The sequence below is a fragment of the Enoplosus armatus genome, chromosome 21 (assembly GCF_043641665.1).
Source record: "Enoplosus armatus isolate fEnoArm2 chromosome 21, fEnoArm2.hap1, whole genome shotgun sequence".
NCBI lineage: Eukaryota > Metazoa > Chordata > Actinopteri > Centrarchiformes > Enoplosidae > Enoplosus > Enoplosus armatus.
The window spans coordinates 7,658,644-7,684,726 of NC_092200.1; the positions used below are offsets into that span (position 1 = coordinate 7,658,644).

General features: G+C 40.9%; 1 protein-coding gene across 2 annotated transcripts in view; it reads left to right on the forward strand.

The window, feature by feature from the left end:
* Positions 1–225: 225 nt before the first annotated feature.
* lmbr1 (limb development membrane protein 1) overlaps positions 226–26,083 on the forward strand; it is a 31,654-nt gene continuing 5,796 nt past the window's right edge. Inside the window, exons 1-13 of one of the 2 annotated variants that reach the window (XM_070927920.1) lie at positions 226–288; positions 4,290–4,362; positions 5,454–5,493; positions 6,686–6,825; positions 8,080–8,183; positions 14,887–15,013; positions 15,244–15,312; positions 15,443–15,507; positions 15,774–15,850; positions 18,713–18,746; positions 19,961–20,006; positions 21,075–21,151; positions 21,659–21,736. In XM_070927920.1, the coding sequence (XP_070784021.1) occupies positions 226–288; positions 4,290–4,362; positions 5,454–5,493; positions 6,686–6,825; positions 8,080–8,183; positions 14,887–15,013; positions 15,244–15,312; positions 15,443–15,507; positions 15,774–15,850; positions 18,713–18,746; positions 19,961–20,006; positions 21,075–21,151; positions 21,659–21,736 (993 nt within the window). Of the gene's footprint in view, positions 289–4,289; positions 4,363–5,453; positions 5,494–6,685; positions 6,826–8,079; positions 8,184–14,886; positions 15,014–15,243; positions 15,313–15,442; positions 15,508–15,773; positions 15,851–18,712; positions 18,747–19,916; positions 20,007–21,074; positions 21,152–21,658; positions 21,737–26,083 lie in introns of both variants that reach the window. The other variant, XM_070927919.1, reaches the window with a different exon arrangement.

Consider the following 26,083-nt stretch of genomic DNA (forward strand, 5'->3'; position numbering starts at 1 on the left):
CGAAGAACTGACGCATGGTGATGACGTACTTTATTTTGGGGCGTTTCTTTCTTTTTTTTTTTTTTTTTAGCACGGAGCGGTTTTCCTTCGATGTAAACTGTCTCTCAACCAGTCAGGGCAATTTTTGCAGAGGTGGGACGACGCAGGAGTTGTTGCTGTTGGTGCCAGTTGTACGAGCTAGCATGTAGTGAGTCTGTAGCTTTATTTGTATTTGCAATATGAAGAATGGAAGAAGACGATGTTACTATCAGAGAGCAGAATTTCCACAGCCAAGTTCGAGAGTACATCGTAAGTAACCCACGGAGCAGCTAGTCAAGGCTAGCAGGCTAACAACGTCCTCTACTGCACAGTAACGTTAACGGTAGCTAGCGTTAGCTTCATCTGTCAGTTTGACACGGCAGAATTTATTAAGCTTGATAACAATATTTCATCTTATGGTGCATCCGAAACATTAATTATTTTATGTCCACTTAAGTTATTGGCCAAATATAGTTTAAATTAAACAATGCGTTAACGCGCTAATTAAAGTTAGCTTTTATGTTAACGTTAGCTATCATTAACTAGTTCATTACAGTAGTATAACTTGGCTAGCGTATTGATTGGTGATATTGGAACAGACATGAATTGCATGCGGTTCACTTTGAAGATCTTTAACTGGGACATGGACAAAATGTCCCTGTCCTCACTAATTCAGTGTCCCTGTTTAGTGAGGACTGGGATGTATCACTATTTCAGTGTCCCTGAATAAGAGAGATGAAATCTTTATTTTTTTGTGCTTTATTTATTTATATTTTGCAGGTTGCAGTGTAGGTTCATGGTGCTCGGCGCAAAGTAGTTGTCACATGTGTAAGGGAAGATGGTCTGTTGATGTGGGGGGTCCCTAACCCTAACCCAATTAAAGATCATATATATATCATATTGTCAGATCAAAAACAACTATAGTTCAGAGTCTTATGTGAAGCAGAATTGAGCCAAAAGTCAAAGATCTGTTTGTTCGGGTCCATACCATTTAGAATTAGAAACATGTAATGTTAAGGGTCTCCTTGAAGAGAAAGGGCTTTGTTTATTATGTGATTTTAGTGAAGTCTATTTCATGTTTTATTGCTCTTTGATTTAAGGTATTTTAGGTAAAATTTCTGATGAGCTATTCTGGTATCTGTTTTATGAAGGAAGCCTTTTTGTGACAGAGATTATTTGTAGAGCCAAAGGAGACAAAGTTCTTTGTTTGCAGTGTAATATTATATGTAAGAAGTTATATTCTTGTCTGACAAATGTTCCCCCACTGCAACTTTACTTTTGGTGTCTTTATAAGTCCCTTTGGGATGGCCACTTGTAAGTGCATGACACATTAAAGTATATAACTAACTTACTATTGTTTTGGCCTTGAAATTGCTGTTGCTGATAGTCTTCCTTTGCCATGAACAACATTGTTGTTGTGAGTTTCTTGATGTCATTTTGTCTGGAGTAGGTCTTCTTGGTTATCCCTGACAGCCACTTTTGAAATATTGACACCATCAGATGTCTCACCGGCAAGCAAGCTCAACACCTCAGCTTTAGCTTGCACATTTTGTCCTAAGCGTCTTCTCAGTATTCCATATCAACACTTTGTACCTAAGATCCCTTATGCTGTAATGGCACTGTATCATTTAACCTTAATGTCTGTGGTGAGTCAAGGTTACTTTGGAGTAGGTTTCAAGTTGTTAAAAACATGACTCAGTGACAGGATGGTACGCCCTTAGATCTGAAGTATGGGAAACTGTTTCTTCCGTAATAGAGTACTACTGTAAAGAAGTACTGAAGACTGCACAGAAAACCAGGTTACTGTGAGAAATCAGGTTAACACAGAATAATGTGTAACTAGTATACATGTGGTTTGGTTAGTAATTACATTTTCTGCTACCACCTCCATTCAGGCTTTCACATGCTTTTGTAAACAGATGCACTGTGTTGAACAAATTGTCCTTGACATCCCAACCTGAACAACCACTTTCTTGGTAGAAATGATTATTACCATTAGGAGACAATATAATATGTTCTTCCAAGGGACTTTCCAACATCATGTTACTCTTCCTATCCACTCTACTATGCTAATGCACACAAAAACATCCTGATCTGTTCATCTACTTGCAGGATATGCAGGATCCTCTTTCAGAAAAAATGTAATTACTGTCCCTCACCTCCAGCTCGAGTTCATATATCATAAAGGTGTGAAATACTGTTCCTAGATTGGTTGGGGATGCTTGCAAGAAGCCTGACATGTTATTACCTGCTCTTTTTCCATTGTTTACAATGTTACTCCGTATATATTTTGAGGGAAAACAGAGTGATAATTTCGCTAGTGGCAGTGGCATTGACTTTTCTACTTGTAACTTGTCGTTATCTCTTCCCAACTGTTGTATTGGGTCTGTGCCAGTTTATCAGCTCTGTGCACCTGATTCTGGGTTTGCTCCTTTGTGGACATGGCTTTGCTTGAGCCACTGTCACCACAATTGTGTAGCTTGTAAATAAATCATCGTCTTTCATTTGGAACAGGACTGCAGGTGATAAGAAAAATTGTTTTTGCTACAGCTGTCATGTAACACCATATACCTCCCAGATTGACTGTGGAGGTTTGGGATTTCTTTTTATGTCATTTTGTCTGTCTGAAATGTGCACAGTCTGCCTGGTGTCTGGCAGAGTCATCTCATAATCCCTGCTTGGCCATGATGAGTTGTGCAATGTCAACGGGGTGCAAAGTGCTGAAGTGGGAGCTTCTAACATTAGTTGCGTCCCCGTCACTGTCACAGTAGAAGGGGGGAATGTGGAATGTGATCTTTCTGTGAGACCATCCAGCTTGTTTTAAGCTGTGGTTACCCAATAAATCCCATTTCCTGGACCCCTTTGCATGTAGCGTTGGACTGGTGTCAGTCGTCGTCGAAAACAACGATGCACACTCAATGCTCACTTTTGTTCTTTATCAGAATCAGAATCAGAATCAGAAACTGTTTATTGCCAAGTAACATACATTACAAGGAATTTGCTGTGGTCTGAAGGTGCTATTGTTTTGATAACAAATAAGTAGAATATAAAAGCTAAAATAAGAATAAAAATAAGATAAGATAAATAACAACAGTGCAGTGACCAGAATAAAGTAAAGTGTCCAGATAAAGTGTCCAGTAGGGGGTGGGTGCGTTAATGTAACGCAGTGGGGACAGGGGTGATGGGGGGGGGGGGGGGGGGGGGGGGGGGAGCTGTATTATATAAACAAATAAGATTAGTTGTCAGGTGAAAAGGCAAGTCTGTAAAAATGTGTTTTAAGACAGGATTTATCAGCAGATCGAATAGTAACTGGAAGACTCTTCCAGAGCTGAGGTGACAGTACAGCAAGTGCTTGATCACCCTTTGACCTTAACCTGGACTCTGGAACCACTAGCAGGCCTAACCCAGCAGATCTAAGAGGCCTATTTGGACACTAAGGAGTTAAAAGTTCTCTGATGTAACTATTTTATTGTCCTCATTATGCACACTAATAGGCCTAAACCAAATGTAGTTATTTTTGGACAGCAAACATTACATACTGTACAAACACTAAGTGATCAAGTGTGGGAGGAAATTTACATTTCTGTCAACACTTTGTATTCTGAACTCTGCTCTGCTCTTCCTGCACTAGACATTCAAACACTCAGATAATCCACTATTACAGAAGACTATTAGACCTGAAACGATTATCGATTATTTGATTATTTGATTATTTGATTATTTTGCCAATTGTTTAGGTACATTCTTTTACACACATGCAAAAATTGAACAGATTAACTGCTTTCACCTTCTCAAATATGAATGACTTTTGGTTTTCTTATGCCTCATTTCCACTGCATCGGACTGCACGCCTCCACTCTTAGTCATCTGTGATTGTAAACTGAATATTTCTTTTGGTTTTGGAATGTTGTTTGGACAAAACAAAATATTTTTCTACATCATCATGTACTCTGGAAACTTGTGATTGGTATCTTTAGCTAATTGCTGATGTTCTGTTTTTATTTTTTTATTTAACGTTTAATCAAGAAAATAGTCAGTAGATTGATTGATAATAAAGATAATTGTTACTTGCAGCCCTGAAAACTATACATTCTTTAGAAAATGCATAACATATACAGCTTTTATACAAAAAAAGCCATGGATTAATTACCATTCATATCAGACTGTTGGTCATCAGTAAATACTGAGATGTCAATCACGGCTTGCTAATGTGCTGATTCACCTTCAGTCATAGTAAATCCTCCACTAAGATTCTTATGTTGTCGTTTCAGATTTGCTTCCTCCTGTTTGCAGTCCTCTACATTGTGTCCTACTGCATCATAACCAGATACAAGAGGAAGAGTGGTAAGTGTTTCTGTAAAGTATGAACACTCACTCCGTGGGAACAGGAATCAGCATGTGTCTCGGTGAAACCTTGACTCATCTTAAAGCATCTGTAACACTTACACAGCAGAAATATGTCCATGGCGGACCCATTTTCACAGCAAATACTGTAGAAGTTAGTCTGGTTATGCTGTGTTTGCTCGCAGACAGAGCCCACCATTGTGTTTAGACTGAAAGGAAGTCACGGCCAAGAAGGCTTTAGGTGTATGCGTGAGAGACCGCACCCATGCCTGTACAGTAATCTGCCACAGTCAGCTCTGTATCAGTGTAAACCGTATCCGCCCCAAATTGCTGTTAGGGCTGTGACAAAATGAATACAATCTGTCACATCAACAATTACAATTGTAATAGGACAGGTAACCAGGACTGATCATCAAATGATATTCAAACAATAGACTCAAGCAAAGTCTGGATTTTAATGGGATCTTTAAGAGAAGGATATGTTAAAGTCTCTGACAGAGCATTTGAGCTACATCAGGCAGACATGACTGCAAATATGTGGCTGAGTTATAAAGGAGAAAACAGAAGAAAACAAGAAGGCCCAGGCAGACAGTCTGAACTGTATCCTATTTTCCCAGGACAAATTTAGTATGTCCCGGTCACCTAGGCTTCCCTTGTCACACTTTGAAAGTAGACCACATGTACAAAGGAACGGTGAAATATAAAGTGGCATTACATGCACTACTTGGTACAGTTTATTTGAGCACACTATTTACTGTCTTGGGTATCTTGATGATTATTAGATCATGCTTTAATTTCTCTCATTCCATTTTAACTGTTACTGTCAAACATTTTGTTTTAAAAACTGGATGGACTGTACTGGACTGGACTTGTTTTTGAAACAGTTAAAGAAATGGAAATAAATAGTGAGCCTTAAAGTTCCCTTGTCTTAAACACTGAAGCTGTTTTGCTCCTCCTGACAGTCAGTATTGGCCAATATGGGTATATGGATATTTGACTTCAACAGATCAGTATGTCCTGAATAAAAACATTTAGTTTGTAATATGTGATGTATGAAATGTGGACCTGAAGTGGTTTGGTTTCCTTTATAGATGACCATGAGGATGAAGATGCTGTTGTCAATAGAATATCGTGAGTAAAACTGATTTCAGTTCATTCTTCTTTAGAACAATGTATTTCAGAAATTGTGGCAAGCACCGTTGAGTGAAGTGACTTTTAAGAGTAACTTGTTATTTATGTATCTGCATTCTTATTTAATCTCCTATTTTTATATGCGTTTAATTATTTAAGTCATGTTTTCTAGCAAAACTGACAAATGTTCTCTGGTTCCAGCCTCTCAGTTGTGATGATTTTCTGCTTTTCTGTGTTTTATATCACAGTGAGGTGAATATCTTTGGGTTTTTGAGTGTTTGTTGGGGGAAAAAAGACATTACAGGCCCTTTTCACTGTTTTATCAAACTCCATATACCAAAACTTTAATTGATTAATCTACAAAATAATCTGCAGATAAATAAAAAGCATTGCACTAATTTTCTGACTACCTCTAACACCCTGAATGTCTTACAGATTGTGTCATTAGCTTGAACTGTGGTGGCAAGTATCACATATCACTCAGTTTAGAATTACAGTACACATCACACTCAGGGGTGCCTGTTGTTGCCACACGCATCCTGCATGTTTAGGCCCAGCTAAGCAAAATGATACCTGAGGGTCCAGCAAAGCATTGGATAGCATTTCAGTTAATGAGCTCCTTCAGTGATATGGTCAAGTGGGGACTTTGTGCTGCCCTACTGAGGACCACTGAGCAGATGGTCTCTCCCCTGGGCCCAATCTGAAGGCCTATGGCTTGCAGGCTGCAGAAACATAGCCAGTCCACGTCTTTTGTTCTAGGACCGGGGCAGGGTGGATGAAACTCTGAGTAAAAGGATGATTGAAAGTATAGATTAACAATGGGCCTGCTGGCAGTTTATTACAGTGCTGTTTAAGTTAAGTTGCTTATGATTATTTATTCTTCTCACTCTGTAAACAAAGTGAAATTTCTATAATATAACATGTAATCTAAAGTGAATTCTCCAGTAACCAAGTAACTTCTTGTAACATGTAATCTGATTTGAAAAGGAAAAAAACTGTAATTACCCTGTTTTGATTCTGCATGTTAGTTTTTATCTTGACTAGCCCTAACACTGTGTGTGTGTGTGTGTGTGTGTGTGTGTGTGTGTGTGTGTGTGTGTGTGTGTGTGTGTGTGTGTGTGTGTGTGTGTGTGTGTGTGTGTGTGTGTGTGTGTGTGTGTGTGTGTGTGTGTGTGTGTGATTCCATTTGCAGATTATACTTGTGCACCTTCACCCTGGCAGTGTCGGGTGGTGCCGTCTTCCTCCTGCCTTTCTCAATCATTAGTAACGAGATCCTCCTCTCCTTCCCCAAAAACTATTACATTCAGTGGCTCAATGGCTCCCTCATTCACGGTCAGTTCATGTGTCTTTTTATTTAATTAACTGGTTTTCTCTCCCTTTCTTTCCCATTTGTCTTTTGATTAAACATATTTCTGCTCTTCTAAGAAAGTAAATAGCTTCTGACATTTGGAATAACATTGATTTACATTAATGTCAGAATCAATAGGTGTTGATCAACATGCTGTGAAAATTGCAATGGACTGGTACCCACATAAATGTTGGTTTAAGAAACAGTTGTATTTTTATGTAGGTCATATGAATAAAAGTTGTTTTCTTCCATTTAAAATGTGTTTACATTTTATTTAATGTAAAAGTTTCCAAAAGTTTTCATTGATTTTTTCATTTTCATTGATAAATGCTTGATTGAAATTCAAATATATAGGTTGGTGTCACATCATATTCATTCAAGTCATTCAAACATTAACATGTGCTCCTAATATAGTATGATTTTTTTGTTTGGTCTTTAAGAACGACAACAACACTCAAGTCAGTAATAACTTCTTTGAACCCAGTTTCAGTTTGTGCTATAACACTACTTAAAACATGTAAGAGTAGTCCTCCAAGAAAGGAAAGAGGCATTGTTACAGTTTTCAAGCTTTCAGTTTTACTTAAAAACACAAACAATATAATATACTAATATATTAATAGACTGGGGTGTGCAAACTGCTTGACTTTGACATCGGTTGAAAGCATCCCATCTCATTTAACTCTTGATTAAGTTAATTCAGCATTTTTTTGTCTCCATTTTAAAAACTAACACCACCTATTGAGTTTTCTAATAAACAACTTTGGAAAAGAATAGTTGCATATAACAATGTTAAGAGCTTCATTGAAACATTTTGGGGCTATTCTAGTACCAAACTGCAGCTCAGAATGTCTAAAAGAACAGCACAATGCATGACAGAATAAGCCAGTTTCTTTTCTGTTTCACCTGCCATAATACCACATATCACATCAATTTACATCTTTATGTCACAGTCATGCAGACACTCCACAGAGTCTGTTAAACCACCAACTCTGTTGAGAAGGCTGTTGGGTGCTGCAACAGCCACCAGGGGGCGTTAGAGTCCATGACTTAGACATGACAGAAAGACACTTGCCAGATAAGACCTTGTTTTGGCACCTCGTCTCTCAGCTACTACATAATAATATTCATGGGAAAGCTCTGAGAAAAACTGTCACATTCTCACATTAAAAATAGGACTATTGGTTTATAATATATAGTTTTTGCATACAGCTATATTTGTATATGTTTGGTGTCTGCAGGTCTGTGGAACCTGGTGTCACTCTTCTCCAACCTTTGCCTCTTTGTCCTGATGCCCTTTGCCTATTTCTTCTTGGAGTCTGAGGGATTTGCGGGGTCGAAAAAGGTACATTGCCATAGATGTTTGTTGTAGAATTTCTATGCATCATTTTGTTTATTGTCCTTGTGTTACGCAAGGTTACCAACTGTATTAGTAATGGACAATTAGTTTGACACTTTGCTGGACTTTCAAAGTCTGGAACAAACTTTGACAATCTTGAGAATAATTCTGAAATGTCTGGATGTCCACTTTCATCCAGTTTTTGCGATACTGATAATAAAGTGATTTAGTAACCACGAGTCAGTGAAAACTAGACAGTCTGCAATGTTTAAAAACTGGTCTGAAAAAATGAAAAATGCGGAACCTTGTGTATTTGTGAATTTCTGTCTTTTGTGTTGCCCAAAAAGCAGCAGCAGCAGGTGTCTAGTCCTTGCCCTCTCCCTGACTCACGCCACTGACTGTAACTGCCACCGCAGAAAGCTCATTAACCATGAAAGTCTGAATCTGGACTTCGCCCAGCGCCACATCCTGACAAACCCTTCCAATAAGGCCATAGGCTGCAAACGCTTCAACACTGCTGCATCGGCCCCACTGATTTAAAGCCTGATTCCTTGTCACCCCCTCCCCAGCCCCCTAAAATAAAACTTCAAAAGGACAGGCTAATAATCGAGTTGTAAGGCTCAGCGAACTTCCTCGTTTAATTGATTACCCCCAAAAAAAGAGGCTGGGGGCTCGTGTTCCAAAAGTCCATAAAGTCGCAGCAACATGACAGCACAATAGAGCCTCGCAAAATGGAGGGGGAAAGATTTACTTTTAATACACCTCTATCCTGTGTCACAGTTTGAAACCTCTCTGGTTTATGTCCCTCCTGGCAAAAGCACATAAAAATTAGTCTGTACTGTAGTGTATAGCCAGTTCTTTTCTTCCTCAGCCCACTAATTTGTTTCGGTTGGATTTCTTCGGTAGGGCAGGCCCTGATGTGTAGGAAGCAGGATGAGGGCCTCTTTCACGTTTGTCCTTTTTGTTCTTTTTTATTTCAGCAAGACTGGTTTCTTGCTACTGATCATCCATAAATTTGCTTAGAGGAAGCACTGTTCAATGTTGAGCTGCACGTCCAAGTATATATGTTGTGTGTTTGCTATGGAAGGGGTGGAGGTGACACCCCTGTTTCACCAAAAAAAAAAAAAAGAAAGAAAAAAGCGGAGCTGCCTGCAGAGTCGATCATGCGGCCGACAGCAAGAGGAATGTAAAACACAGATCCGAGTTTTTATAATGTGATATTATCCCTTTCCCCAATAACAGCATTAGACCACAATGTCATAAGGTTTTATGTGGCATTTTAACCTCCTGGGCTAATGCTATGGCACTGCGAGGTCCTTTTGACTGCGGAAATGAAGTGAATGATGAATTTCACTACTAACGTTGTAAGTCAGCCTTTTCATGTGGCTGTGTTTACTTTTGACGATGTACTAAAAGACGCCACCAGAATAAAGATGGAAATGTGGATGTTTTTTTTTTTTTTTTTTAAATGTTAACTGTTCAGCTCTTCAGAGGCTCTGTCACCTGAGTGATTAATAGTTTAACAAATTGTCCAAATTGTGGATGAATCGGAGCGACTTAGGGTCTTGATGTCAGATGTTATGATCAGGCTTTATTTGCTGCTGTAAAATGTCTCCCGCTTTACTGCTGTGTTCTCAAATCTTTGCGTAAGAGCTGCATCACTGAGGCCACTAAAGGTTGTTGTGTAGTTCAGGTTTTTTGGTTCTGATCGTGTTTTAGAAACCGCTATAACATGGTATATTTGCGCAAATTGCATCTTGCATATTGTAGTATTCTAAGATGTAGTATGTATTGTTTGGATGTTTTGAGTACATTGAGAAAGACTCTATAAAGCCCAATATAGCATTTCTTTCACTTATCTGTTATAGTTGTCTCCACACCACCAGTAGATGGCATTATAATGATGAGAGCCATCCCGGTCATCCTTATTGAGATGATCAGCGCGTTCTGACAAAGACTGTGAAGACATCAGCACCAGCCTTTGTTCAGACTTCTATTTATATCAAGGGACCTAAGCCGGCTTAATGATTATACATGACGAGTATGATATCTTGAAGCTATATTTACTCAAAAACAATTGGATCAAGGTAAAGATAAAGTTTCACAATGACAACTTCCTATTCTATTGAAGTCTAGTTTTATTTTCTTAGCACTAACGCTCAGATTTTTATTATCTTTAGCTGAAAAATATGAAATCACTGCCACAGCCTGAGTTACCAACAATTATTGTAACTTAGTATGAGGAAAAGTATGCAAAATTTCCAGTAAGTTTTAATGTTTTGGATTTTTTTCTAGCATCAAGAAACAATATAAATTGTGGAAAGTATGCTTTGCAGTGAATAGTCTTTTGGTCTTACCCACAGTATTGACATGTGTTTGATCCTGAAACGAGTTGGAACGAGTCTGACCCCCTGACTGACCCAGCAAAGGGCCAACAGGTTTCATCTGGTAGTTAAAGAAACTCCTCATCAATCTCATCCTAAGCCCTAACCCGCCAATGATGAGAAGTGTGTTTATTGTGGAGGGAGAGGAGGGGGGGAGAGAGAAAACGTCTCGCCGAGCAAACCCGTGTGGTGTTACTAAGATACTCCTCTTTGTTGGAGCTCCACAATGGGGGCCTGGATATTTATTTCAAATCTCCTGCACATGCAGACATTTTTCCCAGGCCTTCTTTCGGGCAGGGCCAGCCGGAGAATATAAAGTGGTGTTTACATACCTTCCTTTAAGGTCACAATGTCTCCCTAAAGCTGCCTGTTACAATGTTCGTCACCATGGCAACATATTAGTTCGAGCTGGGAATTTAAAAAAGAACAAGCGAGTTGCTCAGGATTTTTGTCCCCTCCTCTCGTGACTCAGTTTTTCTAAACTAAGTGATAAGTTCTGAAGCTTAGCTGATTCTGTACCAGATATTTAGCTGTTTTTCCTGATTTTAAAGCAAGATATCGTCAATCATACATGTAAACTGAATTACTACAACTCATTTACATAGCTTTAAGTAGGGCAGGGTATTATGTTGATAGGCTTGTAGGTCCTAACCTTTTTTCTTGACGATAAAAAACCCAGGATATAGACGTTTATTCTTTGAAGACTCATCAGTCTGACACCTTTCTGTAACCAGAACAAGCTGTAGTCACTGTAGGATGTCAAATAAAACTTGGCAAACATCAGAAAGTATGAAACTGCCTCCTTCATTTAAATTCTTCTGTTTTCTGACTCATCCGGTGAATCAGTCATTAAACCAGCAGGGAAACAGAAGTTTTAATTCACATCCCAAAAACCAAGTTACTAAACAATGTTTTCTTTTTCTTGCCAAATCCCCCCTCCCCTCAGTTTGAACGATACGACGTGATGCTGATCATTTTCCATGCTCTCGTGTCATGGTGCTTTATTGAGAAGTCTTATTAAGAGTCTTTAGAAGTTGATTGTGCAGCTTTACAGGGGAGTGTCCCTCTCCTCTGCTTTCTGTCTTCGACACGGCCACTGCGCTGTGGCCGACTGGTTGAAGGATACACTAATAAGGTCCCTGGGCATCTGGCATGTCTTTAGCAAAGAGGGCAGTCCTTTTGGTGGGGAGCAAAAAAAGGACCCTGCCCCCTCCCTCACTTACTACACTCTTGCCCCTTGTTCCACACGCCCCTGACAGTGAGCAGAAGGATGGTCTGCGGGATGATCTCTGCCACCGCCTGCTGACCTGCTAAGGATTGATGGCGGCAACTAGGAAGCTCCTGCACCACCTAACTCTCGTCCTTTTGTCCCCCCCCACAACCTCCAACACAGCCCTGCATCTTCCCAAGTATCATCTCTCACTCTCTCTCACACTTGTCCAGCATTGCACAGTGGCATTCAGCTTCCAGAGGTGAACTCTCTGCTGGATTCATCAGTCAAAGCTTTACATCAAAGACGGTGGCAGATTGTGCTTTAGTTTTTCTGCAGCACAAGCTTGGCGGAAAAGCTTGTGAACTGTTTCCAGGCCCTCTGTGGCTTTGTGTAATTGGGTGGATTTGGAGGTTGATTTACTTGGCTGGTCGTGTGTGTCTGTGTGTGCGTACGTGAAATCATGCATGTTTGTTTGGTACTGCACATGAAGCGGTTACTTTTCTCTCTGGCCACTACACGCATTTCTTGGAAGTCTCTCCAGTCTTGTTCGAGCATAGCTGCAGTTAACCAGCCCCTCACTCGATGTCGGTGTGAGGATCAGGGGATGCTGAATATTTCAGAGCTGCTATATTTAGAGGTAGTTACACATTTAGAATGGCAAGAATAGAAACTTTCAGCGGGCGCTCTGGATGCCAAGGCACAGGTCTTTTTCTTTTTTTCCTCCCTTCCTTCACCAGTTGACAGTTTTGTGTTTGATCAGTGATGATAGCTTAGTTGGATTTTCCTATTTTTGTACCATATAGTAAGTACGCATTTGCCCTTCTTTACCTTTTGTGATGAAGAACAAAGGTTGTTCCCTTGCAAGAATAGTTAAGGATAGACGTGACTTTAAGTGTGCGACGTCATGCATGTGGATGGATCCACGAAACCAATCTGGGCTCACAGTTCAGTGTCCTCTTTCTCTGACACAGTGGATTGTTCTTCCAGCAAGGCAGGAACCAGGGATGATAGTAAGGGAGGTGACAAGCGTTGCCTTTGCCCTAAATGATCTGAATGGGTAATGATTTGAGTCTTATAAATGATTGAGAGACCTATCTAAAGGGAATACACCTTCAGCATGGCATGGGCAGCTTGTTAAGGTGGACTGGTGCGCTTGAGCGGACGCACGTCCTGCCTACGGCTTCTGCTTGTCCTGATGCATCCTTAAGAGAGCGCGTGTGGGACGTGGCTGAAGTCCCTGAAAGCATTCCTCTCTCACCTCTCTTACCTCCGGGGAATGAGATGCGCTCAGACGTTGACTCCTCTCCTCCACCAGTCTCTCTCTGTTGTTCTCCCTCTTTATTTCTCTCTGTCGCTCTCCATCTCTTCCTTTCTCCCTCTTTTTTTTTATTTTGGCGGTGTTGAGTGTTTTCCTCACTGCCCAGTTGAGCTGGGCTGCGAGATGCTTGGTTGCAGCATCCATCTAGTGATCTCAGAGTGTACGAGTGTGTGCAAAAGAGCATGAGGCAGTCAGCAGAATGTAATGTCCGTGTCGGATTTGTGGCAATATTTTTTGTGTATTGATCTGCATCTGAATTTCTTGTTGGTTTACGGCATAGCAGCAAGTATGGTTCCCTTAAGATATGTTATCACTGTGATGTATGTATTAATGTTATATATTTATTCATAATATATCAGGTTTGTTTCGTGCTGACTAAAGACTCTATAAGGCCCATTTGCCCTCTCTGACATTACCTGTCAAGTGGCTGCAGTGTCCACCTTGGCCACACTGGGGCACTCCAGACCCTGCCCACTTTCCTCCCTGTTGTGCTAGAAAATTCTACACTCACTCACTCACTGAGGCCTTTTCAGAATATCGCCGTAAGAGGAGGCGAGAGGCAAGCGATTGCTTAGTAATAGCGAAAGGATGCTACTGCTGATTTTCTCCTCTGAGAATAAGCATTAAATCCCTATATCAATTATCCAAGAATGGACTGAAGGGTTAGTGGTAACGTGTAGACATTAAATTTACCAAATATGTCTGTGACCCATGAATGCTCATATGCTGTTTGTCAGAAAGGTGCTTGTTCAAGAGCTCAAGAGTGAGTTACCTATATTTTAGGATGCATTGTAGAGAAGACAGCTGTTCAACAGTGACCCAAATTGTAATGCAAAGGCTAAAGGACAGGTGGTTTGGATGACAATCACGAACTGCGTCGGGAAACTTAAAAAAAACGAAGCCTTGTCTGATTTAATCTGCAGAATTGAAACCATTTCCATTCTATAAAGGGACTTGATTAACAGGGGGACCTTTCAAAGAGAGACCCCTTCATGTACTTGTTGGCAAATACTGAGCAGCGACCGCACAGCCATTATGTTAGCTGGTAACAAATTGCTCATATGTACCCAATTTACGCAGCGCTCCAACAGCAGAGAGCCCTTGTTATCCCGCGCCTGGTAGCCTACCTGACATGTGTATGGGAACGCCTATCTATCTTACGGTGCTAGACAGCTCGGCTCTCCAGCAGGGGGGGAAATGGAAACTGTGTGAACAGGTAGAGGAGGACTTTATTAACCACTCAGCAGTTTGTGACCCGGAAAACCCAAATTACCCCAAAACCCTCTCGTCTGCGCGGCCTGGGACACGACCATGGCGCTTAGGGAGCTCCTAATCGGCCCCAGATGGGAGGCCTGCTCTTGATCGCAGACAGTAGCTGACCTAGCCAGGCTTCATGCTCCTTACAGCACCCCTTCCCCGCCCCCCTTACTCTTTTTAATTTCACCTCTGCCACCATCAGCCCCTGTTAGCCCCACTTTATAGACCACAGTATGTGTGTATAAAAGAGCTGTTTTACACAGGAATCCGTGGGAGCGTTTATGTCATGTTTGTGTGCTGTGAATGGAAATGATGGTGTTTAATATGAGTGAGGGAGATGTCTTTTAAAATCTTGTTTTGTGTTTAAGAATTTTATTTGCAATGTAGGAAATACCTCCTCCCAGCTCAGTGCAATATCAGTTTCATTAATGTGTTTTTGATGTTGATATAAAATCCTTATATTTATTATGATAGTTATTCCAACTCTGTTCGCCATATCAAATTAGATTTCTTTCTTTTCTGTGCACTGTTTGTCAGGGCATTAAGGCGCGTATTCTGGAGACCTTTGTGATGCTCTTCCTGCTGGCTTTGCTCATCCTGGGCATTGTGTGGGTGGCATCAGCGCTCATTGACAATGATGCAGCCAGTATGGAGTCACTCTACGGTACGTTTTTAAAGGATTCTGTGTATCTTAGCTTAACATTAAGACTAGAATCGGGGAAACAAATGAACATATATTGTTTGTTTAATCCCCTTTACATATCAAAATGTAAAAAAGACTAATTTTGGTTTTGCTTGCAGTTTCTTGTTGGAACTCTTTCTTGTGTTTTTCACATAATGTTGAAGTCATTATTTTATTATATTTTTATTAAATTAATGTATTTTTTCCTGTAGATCTTTGGGAATTTTACCTACCATACCTCTACTCCTGTATATCTCTGATGGGAGGACTACTTTTACTCAGTAAGCCATTTAACTTATTCTCATACACACTGAATAATCAAAGTACCATCAATTTGATATTGCTAAATTAGTTCACCTTATTATGGTTAAACAATCAAGCTGATGACGCTGTTTTCTGTCTCATGTGTAGTGTGCACTCCTGTGGGATTGTCCAGGATGTTCACCGTCATGGGCCAGTTACTAGTGAAGCCAACAGTAAGTGATCAATATTCATGGTTGTTCTTTCGTAGTAATTTTCTCTGAAAGACTACAGAGTTGAACTTGAACAGTTCTGCTCGGGACTTGAAGCCACTTTGCTCCTCCGTTCTGAAAGATGTCTGTATCAGTCGGCCATTTACATGCACGACAGAGGACTACAAATACATCACCAACTCATCCTCCCATCTGCCATCTCTCCAGTCCCACTTTGGGCCTAATTATAACCCATTTCATCTCTTCCTCCTCTGCTCTCTCCCCTTCAGATCCTGGAGGACCTGGATGAGCAGATTTACTGCATCCATTTGCAGGAGGAAGCCCTTCAGAGGAGATTAAACGGTATGTCTGTGGGAGACGTGTTGGCACATTATAGGGGAGGGGAGGGGTTGACTGCCCTATTGGGTGTGATGGAGCGCGCCACACTGGAATCAATTAGCATTGAAAATTCAGACACACACACACACTCACACACAGACAAACGTTCACAGACACTGGCAAAAAAAATCCACACACACTCGACAGCGGCCTTTCCCCACCGCTCTTACTCTCATAACTTTCTGCTAAAGGGCAAAGCAGCCACCATGGCAAGGACCATATTTTATGTTAAGGAAGTTTTTAAGGATCCATTTACCAGTACCACTGTCACTGCTGGCGAAATGATTGCCTCATTTAATGTCAGGCCCAGAATGGTAGCCTGGGTAATAGGATGGAAATTAAATCTTTTACAGGAACTTTTGGCATGGTCCTGTGGACATTAAAGCAACTTTTCAGTGACGTTTGAAAGGAGACCAGGATCCTTGTGCTGTTCTCTGCACAAAGGGAAAGTTTAAAGGGTTTAAGAATGGTGAAAATGTTATTTTTTTAGCCTGCATTTCCTTTTCACGTCCAGCCCTCCCTCCTGTGTTCCCAAATTCCTTGCTTGACGTTGAATAATCTCAAAAAGCAGGAAGTGTTTGGGCCAAGTTCCAAAACCTACTTTAATATTAACTCAAGCACGCAACCAAGTGTACAGATGCGAGTAAATGAAGAGGATGAGCGTCCTTTCAAACCCGGGAGGTAAGGGAGATCGCTCCCTGATAACAAATGTTTTCGAATGCTACGCCGGCCACCTCCATAGACTGCCACCAATGCGTATGGTTCTTTAAGCCTCATTCCACACTGCACTGCTTTGAACTAACTGATATAATTGTAATCTCTTCCTTATCATCTTTGATCTTTTCAAGTCTCTGTGAGGCAAAAAAAAAAAAACTGTGGTCAACACTGGGGCCAAGCTGCAACCCACTTTGGCCTGTTAAAAAGGTGGGAATTAGAGGAGGATGTTGACATGAATGTTTTTATGCACGTACTGTACGTTCATGCTCACACTCAGGCTGGAGTGGACTGCTTTGATCTGCAGAGAGCGCTGAGCAGACGGCAGTTCAGGAACAGTTCACAGGACACACTCCAGAGGCGAGCAATGTTGTCTTCTTGCTTCACCTGTGTCCGCTCTGCATCCAGCTCCTCTAACAGATTATCCTCTTACCCCAGTTTGTGTTTGTAGATGTGGACTGTTGAGCCACATCAGTTGGTGCATCAATGTTTATTTACACATCTGGCCCTTTGTTGTCCTCCCTCTTTATGTAATTGCCCATTTGTAATGACATTGTTGATATTTTAAATCTTGCACATCACAAGGTTATGGCGTAAATTGGCTGATTGGACATGTGTGTCTGTTTTCCTTGTCAAGGGCATGATGAACCTAATATGCGAAATATTTAGAGATATCAGATAAACTTCCAACACTTACGAGAAATCATTTTTACAATTTGCTTACACAATGTTGCACCCTTTCTTTACTGCTTCTAAATCTATTGAGGCTTAAGTTGACAAAAGTTATAGATATCCCAGACAAAAGAGGTCTTTTTTATTGTCAAGTATATTTTTATTTAATTTTAAACAAGTAAACAAAATATACACAGGAAATTTGTAGAGTGCATAACAGATATGTCAAGTTTACAGAGCACATCCATGATAGAGGAGCACATCGTGTAATCTTAAAATGTTCTTTTTTAAAGTTATGTTTGAAACAAAAATGCCAGAAGTAGCTCAATAAAGCAGAAATTACTTAAAAGGTATGTTTGAATCATGGAATAGTTTGCACAATTGGCCTTGTCTCCTTAATATGAATTTTATTACACATCAAGTAAACAGTGGGAATTTTATGCATCTGGCATCAAACGTACAGCCTGGTAGTGGTTTTGGTGGCATGATAATGTGGGCAATTTTCACATCGGACCCATGATTACCAATTTCTGATCAGCTGCATCTCTTTATTGCTGCATTGGACCCAGTTTGAACTAAATGCTTCCAGAATAATGATACACCATGTCATTGTGTATGCATCATCTTTAGATAAATGGATAGTGACAGAGAGAGAGTTCCTGGAAAAGAAAACATATTTACGATCAAGCCAGTTCCCAGATCTTAACCTAGTAAAGCATCTTTGAGATGAATCTTCCCTGCTAGAAGAACTTTGTTGTGTTAAATAACCGTTCAACTGATTTTCAACTGATTAGATTAGAAGATATTGTAAAAGTACAATCTAGTAACCAGACTACACAAATATACTGCAGTACAGGCAACGTGGCATACACTCTTGTCCACACTGCCCTCTCAAGACCCTGATCTGCTGATAGCAGAGCAACAGAGCGCTTGTCCAGATGCTATGCGGCACAATGACCTTGCCGGTGCCTCTGTTGTCTCAGCATGGTGTTTAGCATATGTGTGGATGACGTAATTTTTCGACTGTGGTGAAGGTTGGAGAGGATACGTTGAATTACTCCGGGCCTTCCTGGCTGCCAGAAGCCTCACTCAGCATCTCTGCGTCGCTGTAACTCAGTCCTTTACTTGATGCTGCCAGCAGACGGAGAAGCAGGATATATTTAACTTCAGTTTGGAGTGATGTCATTGAAGATACTGCAGCTGAAATTCTCACCATTTTCCTGCACAGCCCTAAACAAGTGATGATATTGTTCTTTGTCTTTAGTTAGATCTGCTACTTTTCATGGCTATTAAGAACATACTATTCATTTGATCAATGATTTAGCTGTCCTGGGTGACAGGTAAGGCCATGTTTGGATATGTTATGCACAAAGGTGATAGATTAGTTCACTTGCGGCTGAGCAGATTTGGCTACCCCGAGGCAGTGTTCAGTTCGTCTCTGGAGTAAAAGAGCTGTTGAACTGTCCGTGACATTTCCTGTTGTGTTGTGACTGCATTTGCTCGGAGGGTTCAAACTTTCCCCTGCTTAGATCCTGGGACAGGTATCTGCGAGGGCACAGACAAGACTGTTAACTCTCTCTCTCTCTCTCCCCGTCTATCTCGCCTCTTTTGCCTACTTAAAGCCATCCAGACAGGGCGTGTCATAATAACAGAGGGAAGAAAAAGGTTTGATCAAAGTGATTGGTCCTTCACTCCTGTAACAAAGATGAAAGATGGTATTTTTATTGCACGCTAGTAACGGTGTAACACTGAACTAATTGGTCTTGATCTGCCAATCACCCCAGGGGATGCAAATGGATACTCTTCCACTTTGGCTCCGAGGGGCCTCTACGGTAGTGCGTCAAGCTGGAAGGAAAACAGAGTAAAATAGATAAATTAGCCTTAAATGAGCTGGCCTTGTGGTTTTCCTGGAGAATCCCTTGCTGTCTTCTCCAGCCCACTCAACCAGTTGTGGCATGTGCTAGACAGCTCCTGACACAAGAGATTATTTTTACTTGTTTGAGATCACATTGTTATGTTCTGAGAAGGATTACTTGTTTTGATGGGATTTCTTAATAAGTCAAGATAAGTCAAATGCCATATGCTGAGGTAAGACAGACAAGAAGTTAACATCCTCTTAATTAGGACATTCTCTTTTTTCTGATTTGATATATTTGATATATTTGACAAATGTCTGAAAATACTGTTTTCCAACTGAATCAAGAGTTTCTCAAATGCTCTGGCAGGTACAGTATTCATATCATGCAAAGAGTGGTGCTTTAGTATGTTATCTGTTTAAACAACATTTGATCTGAAACAATTAGTCAATTGGCAGAAAATGAATCGGCTATTTTGATTATTGATTTATGATTTTGGTCGTTTAATCAAGCAAAGAAGCCAAACATTTTCTTGTTAAAGTTTGTCAGATGAGACACTTGTCTTCTTTTCGTGTTTTCTAGCATTTTAAATTGAATAATTTGGGGTTTTGGACTGTTGAACAGACAAAACAAGACTCTTGCCTGGTCATCTTGTGATGGGCACCATTTCATAGACTTAAAGGTTAATCCATTCATTGAAAAAAGTAGCTGCAGATTTAACGATGATGAAAATAATAAGACATCTGATCATGCATCAAATGCAGTTTATTTCTGCGGTTTCTGTGTCTGCAGGATCGTCCACACACACTTATACTCGAGGAAGCCTTGCTCACCAGCTCAACAAAGAACTGGACAATATTAGAAATCAGAGGAATAAATTGGGTAAGTATTTGTATTGTGTTACAAGGCTATATCAGCCTATTTTGTCTTAAGACCTTGAATTGCCATGGAAATATATGCCAAGAAGTTTGCTTTTTACATATTGCTGACAGGCAGCCGCTTTCTCCCCGTCTGCCTTAATTTCTTAATTTGGACTTGGACCAGAACTGCCTGATAATTTTCCATCCATTTTAGGATATTATAAATGAGGCCTGAGCCTTTTGGGGAGCGGGGGGAGGGGGGCACAAAGGCACTTAGGATATTGGACAAGATGCAAACTTTATATTGTAGCAAGCCTTTTAGTGATGTCATTAATTTAGAAGGATGGTGCATATAAAGTGCACTTGGCAAACTTCTCGGGCAGGCAGGGTGGGTGCACTTTGAGAATAAGGAGGACTAACAAGGTTGGAAATGGAGAAAGAAAGTCAATATGGCACGGACTAGAGGGCAGTCAGAGACACATTGTAAGGGTACTGTGGATGTCCATAACAGAAGACATAGTGCATGTGGTCTACAGGCTGTCCGCTGTGTCTACAAACATGACTGATGAGCTGTTGAAATAAGAGGAAGATGGAAGGTATAAATTTGAAATGTTTCATCTGGCTTGGAAGAACGAGACACATTAGTTGCCCTCCACACACACACACACACACACACACAGACATTCTGACCAAAAAATAAATCACAGAATTAATTTTGTTGCGTTTCTTTTTATCCAGGATTTATTATCGTTTCCACTAATTAAGGCAATGATGAGTGTGGCTAATTAAAGAGGAACAGCATAATGTTTGAAGGTTATGAAATGTATATTACCTGGAGGGGGGTGGTTGTGATGATAGGTGAGATTATGTTTGATACACACACTCACGATATGTTTTACCAAACCAAGCTGTACAAACCCTGTAAATAAAGCCAGAGGGCTTGAGGTTTCAGTAGTTGTCTTTGATGAATATATTAATTAACCAGTGGTGGAAAGTGGTTTGTAATGGAGGAGTTTAGCTCATCTCTGAATGTTGTTATGAAAGAGTTGCTTATAACCTCACATTTTGTCTCGCTTTCATTTCCACTCAGAGAGAAGAAAGAAGGCATCAGGTTGGGAGAAGAACTTGTTGTATCCCATAGTGATGCTGATCCTGCTCACAGGAACGGTGAGTGCTGGGACTGACCTATCATTAAGCCCAAACTGTTTACTCATGGTGTATACAGCCTGGCTGGTGGCCATTGGGACTAACATCCTGCACCTCAAACCCCATCCTCTCTCACTGTTTCCCCACAGAGTCTGGGTGTGGAAACTACTTTTGCTTAATAGCTGTTTAAGACAATGCTGAATAGCCACCTGCAACAACTGTGATTTTCAACAGATTATAGTGTGGGAACACTATTTATGCCATCTGATATTGTTGGATAAGGCAAAAGGGCCATGTGAGAGGCATGGCACGTGCATCCAACAGCCCCCACATTGTTCAGGCTTTGAGAAGCTTAATGTTGGAACAGTTTACAATCACAAGATGGTTATTATGCATTACAATACTTACGGATCCTCAAGGCCCCCACAATTCAATTATATCATGATGCCGGATACTTTGAGGATTTGATCAATCTTTTTATAACTATACCATGTGTAAACAAATCTTTATCTTCCTCTCTGTCTGCAGACAATCTCAGTTCTCATGGTGGCATTGAATATCCTCTACCTTCTAGTGGATGAGACGGCCATGCCCAAGGGATCCACGGTAAGCCTACTGTCTAACTGAAGCACACACACACACACACACACACACAAACCAACACACGCCCAGAATGTAAACTGCAGAAGAGCTTGCCTATCAGACCTGCCATGTTCGTGGCGGAGACATAAATCAAATTCCGGATATGCTCAGATGCGTGTTTGAAGAAAAGGCCTGAGCAGATGTTAATCAGGCCCCAACCTTGTGCCTCTGGTTTTGTTTTGGAAGCTCATTGAAAGTCATTTCACAGCAGTGTGCAGATTCAATGAGCTCGCTACATGTCTCAAGTCCACAGTGGGTGTATAAGCTGCTTTTCCTCCCTCCTGCAAAGGCAGACAGGGCCAGGTGAAGGGCTCTTACTGTGAGGCAGACTAACTCTCTCAGAGATTGTCATCTCCGCCTAACATGCAATGTGTTTTAAGCTCTCCTTATCTCATCTCATCTCATCTGCAGTGACAGAGGTGCGTGTGTGTGCGTGTGCTTGCATGTGTGTGTGTGCGTTTGTGGTTGCATTCTTGTCTGAGAGGGGGCAACATAATGTATCCTATTTCTCCCTCATTTCATTTTGCGTCTCGCGGGCAACTGACAGAGCTGCCCTCGACATTCCAATTATTTTATTGAGCAGAGATGTTTTCTTTGGCATGACGCATCGCAGAAAATCCCCCAAATTACACTTGTCATGCAGCTTGAAGCTGTCCTCCCTGACAGTGTGGCCCCACTAAATGGTTTACGCGTTTGTTGAGCTGGATGAATGCCACACCTCTGATCTCACAGCACTACAAGGGGTGGGGGGAGGTCTCGTCCTCCAAAACAATCGATACTGATATGATATCCATCTATCCACCCCGTTAACCTTACCCTCCAGCTCTCAAACTCTCTGCCCTCCTAGCACAGAAATTCCCTCACAGTTACCCGCGCACTGTCTGGAAGGAGATAAGCACAGAGGAGAGAAAGTGATATAAAAAAGTCGGGAGAGTGGCTGGTCTGAGATCTGGAGGAGGTACTGCCGGAGCAAAGAGACTCAGACTGTGGGAAAGTCAAATGAGGCCCGATGCGCTGATTGTTGTTGGGGGAGAGCACAATAGAAGTGCCCTGTCAATGTTTGTCTTCCCTTCCTACTAAGCATCCTGCCATAGTCCTCAGCATACTGAGCAGTCCCCCAATTGCCTTTACATAGCAGAGGATGAAGGTGGAGAGGGATGATGAGGAGCAAGGAGGAAGAGAGAGAGAGCAGGGAGGAGAAGCAGGTGGATGGAGATGAGGAGAATGCAGAGATGCATGTAGAAACAACAAGAAAAAGGAGGGGTGGGGGGGCTGGAGTTGTCTCTGTCAAAGGACACAGTGTTTTACTGCTTGATGAACAAGCACTAAGAGGGACCAATAAAATTGTTACTGCAGGCCCTCCTCTTTGGGAGCCACAACACTTGACACTGTATTTTGTAAAATGGACAATTAGCTGACCCTCGACTGCAATTTTCACCTCACTAAAGTTGCCCTTCTCTAAACGCACACAAACTTACATAATAGCACCTTGAGACTTTCCCTGACATGCATACCTTAGCTATGACCTTTCAACTTTTGTGAATGTACAAATGAAGGTGAAAAATGTCCATCTGGCCATGATAAACAATGTCAATTAGTCTATAGCCAGTCTATGCAGTAAGGTTAGCACCCAGCAGAACGAGACTTAGACTTTATTAATCCCACAGCGGGGAAATATACAGATATAACTAGAGGGAAAGGTTCAATTCCATTTTGTCTCAACATTGCCATCATACCAGATATTCCTGATTCCTGAAAAAAGGAACAATTTGACTGGATGGTCTTATAGTGAGAGGTAATGTACCATTGGAATATTGTTTGACTCTTTGCCAATAAATGTCTGTTGCTCTACAGTTAAAACAATGGATAAATGATGACAGTTTTATGGCAAGATGAAGTGGAATTGAATACATGAAACTACTTCGGCCCAAAGAATAGTTAGCACAATTCATCGCTTTAATTACTTTAATGATTAAAGATACAGCCACAATATGGGTGGTATTGGAGCAAACAGTATGTCCAAATGTGCATTTGGAATATCTCCCATTTCAGAATCAGACATCCAGAAGAAGATTTATTAATGAATCGATTAATTTGTCTATTACACTACTACCAACCTTTTATACCGACCAATTATAAATGACTAGGGATTCAAGAAACTGATAGAAACACTTTGCAGTCTTTTAATCATATCTCCACAGAAGAGGATGAACCTACCGGTACCATTATTCTTGACTGACACATGTGCACCGGTGTGAGTATTAAACAGTCTGTTGGATGATCTTGGTTTAGTAGCCTCTTGAAGATTGGGTCTGTTGTTGGTTTGTGACAATACATACAGTGCTGAGCTATGAGGAGATTTGGTGTAGTGGACGCACAAAGGATAATATTTTCTGAGCTTCACAAACGCCCCAAAAAGACTCTTTGTATAATCGGAGTATGCAAAGTAAAGATTAAAGGATGGAGACTTGAGTTTAGAACAGATGCTGTACCGATTTTCCCACTCATATGTCTGAGCACTTTCAGAAGTCTGTACCTGAAGCTAATAAGACCTCTATATATTATATTTACTGTGTTTTTATGACCACTTCCTTCTCCCACTCATTAGATATGTGATAACCGGTGGAATTATCTGGTGTGCCAGTGGATAAGCTTTCGAAGGGAAGGGAGTAGGAAAGAGTTATGACTATGTGAAAGGTAGAAGAAAAGTATTAGGATATCTCTGTTACCTTCTTTTTCTATGTTTAAATAAATTAAGTTTTAAAAAATGGTACCAGTTTGGGGACCCACCTGAGGTCCAATGGTCAGGACGTGAAGCGTAGCTGTGTGTGTTAGCACAACACTGACGACCTTGCCAGTGCGCAGGTAGTGCGAGGTGTTAATCTTACAAGCAACAAATGCAATGTGTCAGCTGAAAGAGCCGTGGCAGGCAGCACAGACGAATCTACCAGTCCCCCCCCCCCCCCCCTCCCTCTGCCAACCCCTCCCTGTCTTTGACACACACAAACACACACTCCATCACCCTTCCTGCTACTGGAATGAAAAGAAGTAAGAGTTGAAAGGAGGTGTACTGTGAAAGCTAGCTGTCCTAAGCACGCGCATACACGCATATTGCGAGTGCACACACACACAATCTTAATGCATGCCCACCCGCCCTCCATTAATAAATTACATCAGATGCTGTCTGCTAATTCCCTGTGTAAGAGAGAAAGAGCACTGCACCATGGCTCTGCAGTAAGCTCCCAGGGATGACAGTTGCATAAAAAGGCATGAAACAACCTGCCAGGCTTTCCTTTTTTCTTCAGGCTCTTTTACAAAACAAATCAAGATAAGGACAAGAGGATAAGAATTAAATAAAATACAATAAAAAACAAATACAAAACAAGGACCATACTCTAAATATATGCTGTGCAATTGTAATATATATTGATATTGCCAGAAAAGTAAATACTGTATATAAATACTGTACATTGATGTCATGCCTGGGTATGGAAAAGTGCTGTATTTGAATTGCAATGCTATACAAAGAAACATACATTGAGTATATCCAGCTATGTACACATGATACAGAAATAGGATAGGAGAATTGTAGACTATGTGGCGATTGGGAATATACTGTACACTTGTGATCATATTTACTTCATATATCTGAATATGATTGTCTACAAGATCTGAATGTGCAGCATACAGTTTTAGGCAGTTTTTAAACAACATAGATCCTTAAATAAATGTATGATTTGGAGGCTATGGTCACTTCTTACTCGTGGACATAATTTACAGTACTATAGGTGCCCCATACAACACACTGATCCTTTGGAGGATCAACTCTTGTGCCAAGTCCGACAAGCAAATATTTATCGTTTGACAACACAGATGCTTGGTATGTGCAGCATATGTAGATGTATGTCTTTTTCCTGCTCCAGTTTCAAAAGGCCTCAGGGGTTTAGGGGTTGGGGGGGTTCGCCTTGTGTGTTTGCTTTAGTATTTGTTTTGTTGTTTTTATGTTTTTGACGTGCTTTCAGCCTGTACACTCGTCTTACCGTAAGCAATGTGGCGTTTTTGTTTGAACACCTGTTCACATATTGTATGATCGACAGTGATTTGAAAAGAGCCTCTTTCATCTTGTTCCATTCATTACTTAGCCAATTTGATTCTGTCTTTCTCAAGTGGGGAAATTCTTCATGCACCGCGTACTTACTTTGCAGGATTTCTGTAATTGCATGTGTGTGCAACTGCCTGCAGTGCTGTCGTTTCCCATTTTCTTTTGTTATTTGTGATGTGTTTATATAAGATTGGTGTATGATGACATTA